The sequence below is a fragment of the Eutrigla gurnardus genome, assembly GCF_963514095.1.
Source record: "Eutrigla gurnardus genome assembly, chromosome: 8".
Lineage (NCBI taxonomy): Eukaryota > Metazoa > Chordata > Actinopteri > Perciformes > Triglidae > Eutrigla > Eutrigla gurnardus.
In genome coordinates this window covers 13,557,215-13,569,948 of record NC_139922.1, presented here as the reverse complement: position 1 = coordinate 13,569,948, position 12,734 = coordinate 13,557,215, and the positions used below count along the sequence as shown (strand labels likewise).

General features: G+C 40.2%; 2 protein-coding genes across 2 annotated transcripts in view; one reads left to right on the top strand and one right to left on the bottom strand.

Moving 5' to 3' along the window:
* Positions 1–12,734, bottom strand: part of ribc1 (RIB43A domain with coiled-coils 1) — a 119,351-nt gene that overhangs the window by 23,513 nt on the left and 83,104 nt on the right. The window lies entirely within an intron of this gene.
* The window catches only part of huwe1 (HECT, UBA and WWE domain containing E3 ubiquitin protein ligase 1), a 43,427-nt gene continuing 30,867 nt past the window's right edge, over positions 175–12,734 (top strand). Inside the window, exons 1-18 of the mRNA XM_084014403.1 lie at positions 175–250; positions 1,844–1,913; positions 6,230–6,279; positions 6,464–6,531; positions 8,088–8,186; positions 9,650–9,856; positions 9,971–10,123; positions 10,219–10,281; positions 10,447–10,524; positions 10,636–10,686; positions 10,772–10,940; positions 11,026–11,126; positions 11,370–11,520; positions 11,625–11,752; positions 11,839–11,979; positions 12,106–12,211; positions 12,373–12,480; positions 12,556–12,657. Of these exons, the coding sequence (XP_083870529.1) occupies positions 6,487–6,531; positions 8,088–8,186; positions 9,650–9,856; positions 9,971–10,123; positions 10,219–10,281; positions 10,447–10,524; positions 10,636–10,686; positions 10,772–10,940; positions 11,026–11,126; positions 11,370–11,520; positions 11,625–11,752; positions 11,839–11,979; positions 12,106–12,211; positions 12,373–12,480; positions 12,556–12,657 (1,702 nt within the window). The 5' untranslated portion in view covers positions 175–250; positions 1,844–1,913; positions 6,230–6,279; positions 6,464–6,486. The remainder of the gene's footprint in view (positions 251–1,843; positions 1,914–6,229; positions 6,280–6,463; positions 6,532–8,087; positions 8,187–9,649; positions 9,857–9,970; positions 10,124–10,218; positions 10,282–10,446; positions 10,525–10,635; positions 10,687–10,771; positions 10,941–11,025; positions 11,127–11,369; positions 11,521–11,624; positions 11,753–11,838; positions 11,980–12,105; positions 12,212–12,372; positions 12,481–12,555; positions 12,658–12,734) is intronic.

Below are 12,734 nucleotides of genomic sequence, written 5' to 3'. Positions count from 1 at the left end.
AGAACTCTGTTGTGTGCTTTCGTGTGCACATCTTATCACAAGGTTGAGTCTGGAGACATATGTCTATGGCTGGAAATGTCAATTCATAAGGTCGTATAGCCTCTTCCAGACGAAGACGCACTAGCAGCTCTGAACAGTTACAAGGGAGTGCCCTGAGTAAACGCAGCAGAAGCAGGTAATCTCGCGAGATCCAAACTGCCCTACCACTCGCTAATGCAAGATGGAGAAGCAAATGTAACACGCATTCGAGGTAAGCAGAAATAATTATTCCATAGTATTGACGTGGACGTTAGATGTTGATGGCACACATTTATGTTCCTTAATAACCACCATCGATGATTCACACCCTTCACTGCGATCCTAGATCGCAAAACAAGTGTATTTTACAGGGAAACTGTGTATCCTCTGCTATGTAAACCGCCATTTTTAATTTAGCCATGATCCAACTGATAGAGCATTGTGCGAAGCTCTCGCGGCTAGCTAGTTAGCTCGCGCGAAACCCGCAAACATACACGCCACACACATACACACACTCACGTCCACTGTGTGGGTCAGTGCAGCCCTGTACAACTACAAGTCAAAGCGATATCCTCCTTCAGTGACTACTCCCTATCCTCGGGAATGATGATAAAAAATAACCGGTAAGATCTAAAATGTGTGTCAGTTTGCAGATCTGACTTTTCGTAATCTGCTAACGTTAGCCGTCAGTCCTGAATTGGAGCCGGAGTAACTAGCGTTAGCTTGGACTGCTAGTGAACCTAGCTAACGTCACCTAACTAGCTTTTAACTTTGCTAACGCTAGCGCCACCATTGACTTGTCCATAACCGCCAACGGATGAGTAACTAGGTACCTCAGTGTTATTGGCAAAAATTGAGAGTTGATTTTACGGTCCCAGCTAACCTAGCTAATTGAGGAGCGATAAACGAGTTATGGAGTGTGGTAACGTTAATGGTACTCACACTATGGTACCATCCACGGCTGTTATTGTAACCGAATTTTCTGATGCAGATGATCTGACTAGTATGTGGTGTCATTATTTGTGGATGTGACGTTAATTATTCAGGGAGGTATTGTACGTTGAATTAAGTCATATAGGAAGGGTCGCACTGTCAAATAGGCTTACAGCACACACAACACATTTAATGTCGTTGAAAGCAAGTAGTGATGCCTCTCAGTGAACAGAGACACAATTATTTGAATGTAGACTCAATAAAGTCACTCTGTCCGCATCCCCTTTGATCTTTGTCATACTCTCAATAAGTGATCATATGACATGACAACAAGAGGAGCAGACTTGCAAAAATGTTGACTACTCTAGTGATTTATTCTGTAAACATGTGTATGTATTCATACCATTCCTTGTAGCTGGTACTCTAATGTTGATCTTCTGGACACAGGACTTTTAAAGCTCAGGAAGCTGATAAGTGGGCCTGCAAATGTTTTGTCACAAATGAATGTGAATGTAACCCAAATTCTGGTCACCTTAGTTCATTTGATGCAGTCATACTACATGGGTTGCGAATGCATTTTGTGTCAAATGAAGCACTGCTTACATTTGTCAGTTATTTATAATGAGACTTGCAGACAATATGTTTTATTGGTGTGCACTGGTATAGCAAAAGCAAGTCTGTGTTGGGATTCAAATGTGTCAATGGCAGAGAAAGAAATGGATGTAATACAGTTTCAGCTTTTAATTTCAACATCAGTATGTAACCACCACAAGACACAACATTTTGTGGTTTTAATAGAACTCTGCTTCCCACTGTCTGTAAATATGTTTTGCCAGTGATCAAGCTGCGTGAATTTTTCTTTAATGTCTGATTTGAATGTTTGTGTTTTCAGATAGTTACAAGAATCTGCAAAGCAAGCCAAGGATGAGAATGGTGGAGTTTTTGAACCAAAGCAGAATCTGGTATGTACTGCTAACTAATTTACTATATGAACTCTATCTGTTCTGGTGAAACACATGAATACATAAGGAATACACTGATTTGCCATCAATATGCTTCACAGCAAAGTGGAAAACCCCACCACGACTACAGGCTACCCAGTAGGGCATTTTTGGATGTAATACTTGATATCTCAGAGTAACAAAGAAAATATGTTTCTTTTTACAAAAAACACATCTATTATCATTGAACAATGTTTATGATATTAAAGGCGTGGTATCAAATCATTCCTCATGATAATCCAGAGATTTTGTGAGTACCATTAAGCAAGGAATCGTGGTCTGCCTGTATGTCATTTGCATATAGCAAGTACCGCTCATCCAATCTACTTCACACTTGTGAAGGGAGTGTATTGCTGGACACCCAAGGGAGTGGTTTTGTTAACTTGGTACAATTTAGACAAGTGATACGTTCAATATTAATAAACTTTAAATAAACGGGCAACCAGCGCTTTGAGACAGACCATGGCTTCAAAAGCGGGCAGACTGTGACTCAATGACTGCAGTTAATTTTACAACCAAAGTCTTCCTCACTTCTCTGGAATCAACACGAGCCAATAGGCAACAGCCATCAGAATCGAACCAGAATATATTTCACTGTTGTGACCTAAGTAAGCTGCGACTTGGGTGTATTTCCCCCCACGAGTAAGACTGTATTTCCCCAGGGGGATGACTTGATACTTACTAAAGAAACTAAAAACGTTACCTCCGCTAATTAGATCACTGCTCTGCTTTATAACCGCAGTGGTTATATCAAAACAAGCATCTAATATGCCTATTTCGAAATTACTTCTGCTTTGTGTATTTCACCAATGTATTTGACCGTGAATTACAGCCATGTTCAGGTGCAGACTTCGTGATTTATGCATCTCAGGCAGATATGATCTTGCTTTAGATTTTAACCTGTAATTAATAGTAACACTAATTTCTGCATTCAAATTTGTACTTCATGTGAAGAGTGAAAGGCATTATTTTTCCCTCCTAAAATTGTACACATTAAGTACTAGTGTTATTTTGCTGTACAATAGTTCTATAATTCATATTTTTCATTTCTACACAATAAATATATAATGATTAGGGGTCCTTGACAGTTTGCCTACCGGTAAAGTCTGCCACTGCGCTTTTCTTCCCCCATGAACCAGAGTTCAGTCACCTTTTGATTCTGCTTGTGAGTAGCCACGACTTGGGTGTGTGATGGAACTATGTCATGGCAGGTGTATTGCTGAGGAACCAAGGAAGCACAGTGTCGAGTGTGAAGTCATTCTTATGAGTGGTTCTCAGGCAAGGTGCAAGTAGCAACACACCACAGGCCAAGTGTTCAGCTCATTCTGAACATGAATACAAATGAACATGTATATAAAAATTATAGGATAAAAACATAAGATTGCCAGAAGAAGAATCCCCTGTTTAAAAAAAACAAATTTAAGTTGGTGCATCATTTAAAAGAAGGCATCCTAAAACAAGATTGGAAATATTTTGAAATAAATTATGTTATGGAACAGACCAAACCCTACACAATGTGTAGGCAATGTGTGCTACTGAGTTTCATTGATTGATGCATTAGTCTTGATTAAATATGGCCTATTTGAAATGATTACCCTATTCCTTAATATATAATAATTGAGATACCACCATGTTTTACATTTTTCAACCTTCAACACAAAGTGTGAATATAGTTATCACATGATATACTGCACTGTTTTGAAAATTGTGCCTTGCAATTTGATGGGTTTTACAGCAGTAATAATAATGCTAGGTCACTATTTATAACCACCATCTTACATTTTACATTTTATTTAAGGCATATAGCAGACGCCTTTATCCAAAGTGACCAACAATAAGTACATTTGTTGGAACAAAATGCAACAAGTCCATCTTATTGTAAAGTAATTATAACACTACTTGCAAAACAAATATCACACAATTTTGTATATGTATTTTCTTCTATATTTAGAGGCAATATGAGTTATATGGTTCACCAAATGAAACTGCTCCTTTAAAAAAAAAAAAAAAAAAATGTCAACATGCAAAACTGGAAAACAGGCAGATTTCAATATTGTGCATTTGTGTGTTTTTTTTATTTTAATTTTCTTAACACTGTCATACATTCAATAGCTTTAAAATATTGCTTTTATGAAATCGCATGCACAATATCAGGACCCTGGCCAACCTAAATTGAACAGAGACTAAATGAATGTTATTTATAAAACCTGTGTTTACCCTGCAATGACATGTCAAAATGGCTGGCTAAAGGAGAATGACAAGCACTTGATTACTGTTTCTTGTTACCCTAACATAATATTTTAATATAATATTTTAGGGTAACATCTAAAATAATATTTTAGGGTAACATCTACCAAACCAACTGAAGAATATTCAACATTAAATTTAATCAGTGCTGTCATTAATTATATTTTATCAGCTGGCATAAAACTAGGATCCTGAATTCCTTTGCTTTATTAATAGCTGATTGAGTCATAACCAAATGTACTCCTGGTTTAGTAAATCTAATCTTAAAATGTGGGCATTACTTGTACGTTACAAATACTGCAACTGTGTTGATGCATTTTGTTTTAGTATCCAAGTATTTTAGTTCACTGTTCACAATCGGTTGCATGTTTATCACTTGAGTTTGACAGTACTGCACCTGATAGATTTCGATGAAAATAATTGTATGGTGTATGTATGCATAATCATCGTTATTCTGGTCGATTGCTGTGCATGTTGTCAGTTGGAGAACTGTATTGATTTTAAATGTTCAGGACAGCATAAAATATTAAGGCGAATTGACTTATATTAACATGCACTGCATCGATAAACAGTGGCTACTCATTCCCTCCCGGAACGTTATTCACTTTTTGCACACTACCCAGAGTCATGATGACTGTGCCAACAGCTACTGCCTATGTGCTATGGAAACAAGCGCGGATACTCTGAAAAATAATTCACCGGAGGGATTATCACAATTATTTACCGAGTCTGTAGCCAGTAGTCAATTTGCCTGAAAGAAAACGGAAAACAAAACTCGCAGTGTCACGTTAGACCCGTCCGACAATGATTCAGCGAGTTATTATACGTTTCTGCGTGCTATTCAACCAACGGTAGCTAGCTTGCTAGCTAGCGCGTGCTGCGACTGTCTAGCCGAGGAACCAGGGTAAGAGCCTTAACAAAGTAATGTTACTTGGTCACACGTACTTGACACACAATCGTCTTAATGTTGCTGGTCATCGAGTGGTGTTTACAGTTTCGTTTTCACTTGAAGCGGGGATGGTGCAGGAGTGGGAAGTGCGGGCTTCTTTTACGGCCTGTGCAGCCCCGACCTAAATTAGTCAGGAGTCAGGACGGGACAGCATGGTGAATTTGTGAGACGTGAAATGACAGCTCTGAGATAAATTGGTAACTGTGCGTAATTTCTGGGTAGCTACGCTTCATATGTTTGCCGTAGATTACACGCATGCTTCGTCGGTGACTTGGATGACTTTTATATGGGCCGGTGGTATTCAAATGCTTTAAAGTGTTTCAAAGAGTATCGTTTGCTAACGTTACCGGCAGCTTACAGTTAGCTGGTGAGGGGCTATCTTCAAATCCTTAGCAATCGTTACTGATCGATTTCTTTGGTATGTTGAGCGTTGCAATGTCTGGTTTTCTTCAGACGTTTTGCTACCCAGTCACAAAGCAAAGCAGTGTCGTTTGTGCCTAATAACTGCGGTCCAACATGTGTGCAGTGACTTGTTAACAATAGGTAAATAACATTATGCTGTTAGCAAGGGTGACGTTAGCTTGTTAGCTCGGTAGCTGTAACTTAAACCTGTCGGCGTGAAGTTGATGATGGGAAAGCAGCCTACACCTATTTTTTGGATATCGATTAAATCCCAAGTACAAGAAATGTTAGACAAATGTTCGATTAAATAGGGCCCAGTCTGATTTAATTAACTTTGTGTCGTATGTCGCTAGTTAGCCACTAGCTAATTATCTGCCTCAGTCTGCTTTGTGATGGTCAAACCTGGCTGGGTAACTTGAAACAAATTTTGTGTAGTTATAAAATTGAATCCAATTATTGTGCTCAGGCATTTGTGAGCTGCCACTGATTTATTAAAGTGAAATACCAAAAATCCACTGCCCTTGCTTATTAGTTGAGTGCTTTGTAAGAATTCATTGTGAGGCATCATGTGGAAAAAGACACCCTGTCCTTTCTTGAAATTGATGCACCTAGTGTACATGTCTTTGATGTGGTATGTGGGACACTGTAGCTAGTTTCATCTTTTAACATTGTTTTGCAGATAACGTGACTGGAACATGCTGTTAAGTGGGTATTGCCAAATTATTTTCTGTAAGTACATTTCAAATTGTATAAATGTCTAGAATTATTAACTCTGTATCTGAATGTTAAATTGATTTGAGTATACTTGGATGTTTTAAGTGCAATATTTGGCTTATTTATAAATAGTGTAAGTAACGAACAAAAATTAACCATCACGTGGTGTTTTCTGATGCACATTGACATTTCTCAACAGGAGCAACAAATAGATTATCGACAATGAAGGTCGACAGAAGCAAGTTAAAGAAAACTCCTACGGAAGCTGTGAGTATGCTTCATGTTTGCTGTTTGGCTATTCCTTACCACACTATAATTTTCAAACATTTGGGATTCCCAAGCTAAGCTTTGCTATGATCAAATGTGATCAGAGCCCATAATGGGTGCACAGCCAAAGTGATTGTGTATATAACAGTGTAGAAGTAGAAAAATATGTAGTATGCTGTGTTGGAGGTAAGGCTGTGTTTTGCTTAATTTTGCTTTTGATTGCCCGACACCCATTAACTGTTAACCAACATTGTTCAACAAGCAAAACAAATTGACAGAGGCACATTTCTTGCTCCCTATACTCGACAAGCTTTGCCGCATCAAGTTTATATATTGTTTGTGTTGTGAATGTCTCTTATTTTCTGTTGGCTTTGCTGAAATTTATTGCCACATTTTGAGGTTAAGAGAACCACCTGAAAGGCCAGCTGATAATCTTAACCTGCACTAAAGTATTTGCTCTAAATACTCAACGGGCATCTCTCTAAAGGTTGCTCATAAGAGCAATTCAGGTGATGCATCAATTCTGAATTGAACATTTTTCTGTACTCGTCTGCTTTCAATTTCACTCCTTTATCTGCTCTTGGTATGACACAGCTGGAGACGCATCCAAATGCTCCATGATGCCGGGCGCACTATGGCAAGCTGTGTGACGCCGTGTAAACCGTGCGCATACCCCGTTCCACACACCAGGCTTGCTGTCAAGGAGCTCACCATAGTGCGCCCGTGTGTATGTGTCCAGTTGTGATGGTCGGTGCTGTTACTCGGCGCCAAAGGACTTGCTGTGGTGTGTCCTGTCTGGACAGCTCAATTGGTTAACATGTAGACATAAATGAACATATAGACCTGCATGCGTAATAGGTCCAAAATGTTCTTGGTGGTTAAACGATTTATCCCTAGTAGTAACAAAGCACTTACACCTCTGAGATTATGTTAGAGGAGAACTGATACCAAAACTAAAGCCGTGGTTATACTTTCCTCAAAGGTGGTCACGGACATGAACTAACATGTAATTTTGATGTGGAAACGTTTGGATCTTCTCCGACATTCTCAAAGTTCTCAATTTTCTTCACCCATCCATGTCCACGTGGTTAGAAAAAGTTGGATGGTCAAGGATAGGTAAAAACCTGCTGCACGGATCCCCCATGACAGGCCCTGTCTGGTGTGATGTTACTTGGGCTGTGTGGACACTCAAGAACCTTGTGAATGCAGCAAGCATAAATCAAGCTTAACACTTCTATCTGTTAAGCTGCCAGTATGCTTAATCAGAACTGCTTGTTGGATTGTTGACGTTGTTGGGCCAATCATTTAAGTGCAGTGACGCATCTCAATTTAGGGCAGAGGTTATCATAGTTTGGGCCTGCTCATAATTGGGACAAAAATACCTGTACATGAGGACATGGGTTCCCCCTACTTTGATTTCACAGAAGAAATGCAAATTACAATGTCTGGGCCTGTCACTGCATCGCTTCTGTGTGTTATAGTATAATAGCAGAAAAGAGACATGGGTGGTCCATGTACTCACCACTGACCATTTTGTGCTTCTTTTGAACCAACAGCCGGCTGACTGTAGGATACTAATAGAGAAGCTTAAGGCTTGCAGTGATGAGCAACTGCTGGTTGAACTGCAGCACATCAAGACCTGGAATATTGGCAAGGTAAGCCCCAAGGACGAGGGGGAAAGGCAGCTCCCTGTCTTTTCTTTGGGAAAGCTGTCATAACTTCATAACTGTATCCCGCCGGTCAATGATTGTGTAGAATATCACAGACATAACGGGCGTATTCCAGGAATTTAATAGGCACTGGGAAACATCTAAGACTATGTCTACAATAACCGGTCTAATTTTTTAAATGCTGCTTTCATGAAAACGTCCACATTAGCAATTCATGATTGTTTTCGTAGACACCAGTACCCTCAATGAAACACATCTGAACAATAAAAAACAGCCAAAGCCCCAGCACACGCAACCGGCATGCAGCCTGGCTGATCACAACGTTGTCTGCCCAAACCTGCATAATACAGCTTAATGGAACATGTATGAAATAGTCATTTTAATTGTGGCTCATTGTTACATGATCGCCACTAGTCCCTCTCATGCTGCATAACTTTAAGCTTGTGATATAGAACAGATATATACAGACTTAGAAGATGATTACAACGGCCATGCTGTTATCAGCTTCAAATGATTGATTAAGAGAAAGAAAGTTTGAGGCAACAGAATGTTTTTATTCTTGTTGCTATGACTGGGCATGTGTGCAGGCTAGAGACGCAGCTGATTATGCTGCTCAGTGTCAGCTCATTTAACTTCGGCTCAGTCGCCTTCTGCTCAGGTAAATGACAACTGCTAAATGTGAATTCAGTTGTAGTTCTGCATTGTGTTGTCTCACAATTGAATGAGTATGAGCAATAGTGATTTAATTGTCACTCTTCAATACAACATGTTACCATCAGCCAATCTCTAGCTGCTGCACTGCGAATCATTAAAAATCATTTAAAAACTGCGATGTAGGCTGACACAATCAACATAAATATAGGTTAATGATAACAGCTGTGCTGTGTGATTGGTTGTACTGACATTTTACATTAGAAGACCACAGGGTAGATATGACTGGTTCAATGTAGATGTACTTGTGAGCTGCTTGCCCACCAGGGTGCCTTGGTTTTTCAGAAGGTAATTACTATTCCCCTGTTTGGAGGAGCATTTTGAATTCACATGTAATGCCTCTACTCCCTCAGAAAAGCTAAAAAGTAAATAATAAAATGGGCAGCTGACATGAAAAGGTATGCAGTCAGGTAAATGTCAACACCACCCTGAATATAAACTGATTGAAATGTTTAAACATCTCCTGGACTCAACAGTTTTATTTGTACGGTCGTTGCCACATGTTACAACTGTAAGAGTTATTGTCTGTAACCACTTGATGATCTAACAAAAAACAAGCCAACTAAAAGTTATAATTATCAATGTTGTGGCGAGTCATGATATTTCACATCTGATTTACTGTAGGAAATGTTATGTTGGTTCAGACTGCATTCATCCCAAATTCCTACGCAGTCCCCTATATATTTTTCCTGTACGTCATAGATTGCTGAAAAATATATATTTTTTGTCTTTTTCAGTGTGAGCTGTACCACTGGGTGGATTTACTGGACCGCTTTGATGGCATTCTGAGTGATGCAGGCCAGACAGTGGAGAATATGTCATGGCTGCTGGTGTGTGACCGTCCTGACAACGGACAGCTCAAAGCCCTGCTTTTGGCAGTGCTCAACTTCACAGCCCTGCTCATTGAGTATAGCTTTTCTAGGCACCTCTACAGCTCTATAGAGGTAGGCTTGACCCTGGTGCATCTGGACCATGACTCTGCTTTTCTGTACTGTGCAAAAAGTAAAGCAGCTCACTAACTTACACCCTGTTATCTATCTCTCCCACCTGTTTTTCAGCACTTAACCACCCTGTTAGCGTCATGTGACATGCAGGTGGTCCTGTCTGTGCTCAACCTGCTCTATGTGTTCAGTAAGCGCTCCAACTACATCACAAGACTGGGCTCGGACAAAAGGACGCCTCTACTGGCCCGTTTGCAACACCTGGCTGAGGTCGAGTGAATGCCATTGTTTTCCTTTTGCCATGATTCCAGCTGTCTCTCAAGAGAAAGAGCTGTATTGTTTAATCTCTTTGTTCCCTTCCGTAGAGCTGGGGAGGAAAGGAGAATGGCTTTGGTCTGGCTGAGTGCTGCAGGGATCTGCTTATGACGGTAAGTATTTTACAAATTAATGTTTAATAACAGTCTCTATCAACTACTTACAGCCATGGGACTATTAGTTTTATGTCAATGAATAAAGGCTGTCAAACGAGACTAATTAACCACTATTTTCACTGTCTTCCCTAACTATGCTGCCCCCTGGTGATACATGAGCAGAAGTACCCGCCCAGTGCAACCACGCTGCACTTTGAGTTTTACGCTGAACCGGGCCCTGAGGTTAAAGTAGAGAGGAAGGTAAAGACTGACATTTATTTATTTAAGTAATACAAATTAAATATATTTGTGGAATATTGTGTTAATGACCCAACTTCTTCCTAAACCTTTCTGAACTCTTTATTTCACCAGCAGACAAGTAGTAACACACTACACTATATTCACATCGAGCAGCTTGACAAGGTACAGTCCGATTAGTGTCGTGTAATTAAGAGTTGAGGTGTAATACCTTGGGTTCTTCATCTTACACATGTTCTGTGGTTCTCAGATATCAGAGAGCCCATCTGAGATCATGGAGTCACTAACGGTGATGTACAACATCCCTAAAGACAAGCAAACCTTGCTATTCACACACATTCGACTGGCCCATGGTTTCTCAAATCACAAGAAGAGGTTACAGGCTGTGCAGGCCCGACTGCATGCCATCTCTATACTTGGTGAGTAGAAACCTTCTTCCTAAGATAAAGTGACAAAGGGTTTTCTTTCCAGTTTTAAATTCTGATGTTTTCTGTTTCTTTGCAGTGTATTCAAATGCACTCCAAGAGTCAGCCAACAGTATTCTGTATAATGGCTTGATAGAGGAGCTGGTGGATGTATTACAGATTACAGACAAACAGCTTGTGGTAAGAAAGTATTTTGCATTTTCTACTTGCTCATTACGTCATTACACTAAATAATTAGGCCATACTAGTGGTAGTGCTGTATTAGTAAAATAAAATGACAGCAGATATCGTTTGCTGCCTTGTCAGACCAAGAATATTTCCGATAATCTGAATGTGTGTATTCTCCAGTGTCAATGCAGACGTATCATGAAGTTCCCCTTCATGTTCAGTTTTCTGAAATACTATATTGATTTTGTTTTTCAGGACATCAAGGCAGCATCTTTGCGCACTTTAACATCGATTGTCCATCTAGAGCGGACGCCCAAGCTTTCCAACATCATCGATTGCACCGGCACTGCCTCCTACCATGGCTTCTTGCCTGTGTTGGTGCGCAACTGTATACAAGCAATGATTGGTGAGAATGTGGCTGAAACTTTTTGTCCCACAGTGTGTGATGCTTAAGGAAAATGGTACAATTGAAATGTAAGCTAGTTTGCTAACTTTTAATTTCTCTTGCAGATCCTCTTATGGAACCCTACCCGCACCAGTTTGCCACTGCACTCTTCTCATTCCTCTACCACTTGGCGAGCTATGATGCCGGAGGGGAAGCCCTTGTGTCCTGTGGCATGATGGAAGCCCTCCTGAAGGTATAGCCTGATCCTACCATTATGTCATTGCCAATTTTAGTTTATTTTTTAATTAAGTCTGTCCTTTTTATTATCTTACTTTGTAGGTTATCAAGTTCCTGGGTGATGAGCAGGACCAGATCACCTTTGTGACACGAGCAGTGCGGGTCGTGGACCTCATCACCAACCTTGACATGGCTGCCTTTCAGTCCCACAGCGGCCTTTCTATTTTCATCTGCAGGCTAGAGGTTGGTTATTCACTTTGCAATTCTCGTACCTGACAAAGCAGCTTTTAACTGCAGAGTCACAGGAACTGCCAAACATCTGGACTCAATCATTATTCTCTCAATCATTCTCTCAACCACTTTGTGTAGCATGAGGTGGACCTGTCAAGGAAAGAGTGCCCTTTTGTGATCAAGCCAAAGATCCAGAGGCCTAGTGCAACTGTTGAGTCTGAGGACATGGACACCGACATGGAGAGTAAGTCACTATTCCTAAGACCCATGGAATGTTCTCAACTTCAGAAATGAATACCTACAAGTCAAGGTTATAATGTAAAGTCTAATCTATTTGTCAATATTGGTAATTTATAAACAATCACCCAGCTGCTATGTTGATTATCCAACATTATGTATTCTCAGTGTCAGAAGTTGCCATGGAAAGCAGCCCTGGGCCATCCACATCTTCTGGTTCCAGACAAGAAACAGACCACCGAGCACCGACCACTGCTGCTAACACGCCTCGTGCAGGTACACACAAGAGCAGACACAAAAAAACCCCCACAATTTTATCGATGCTTTGTAATGACACTCTTGTCTCTCTAGGTATGCAGTGTATACCCCAGAGGGCAGCTCTGTTAAAGTCGATGCTAAATTTCTTGAAGAAAGCCATCCAGGACCCTGCCTTTTCTGATGGTATCCGCCACGGTGAGTCATTGGCAATTCTCTTACTTGTTCGATAGATTTGAGATCAAGGTTCTTGTACTAATCTATTAATCTTTCTT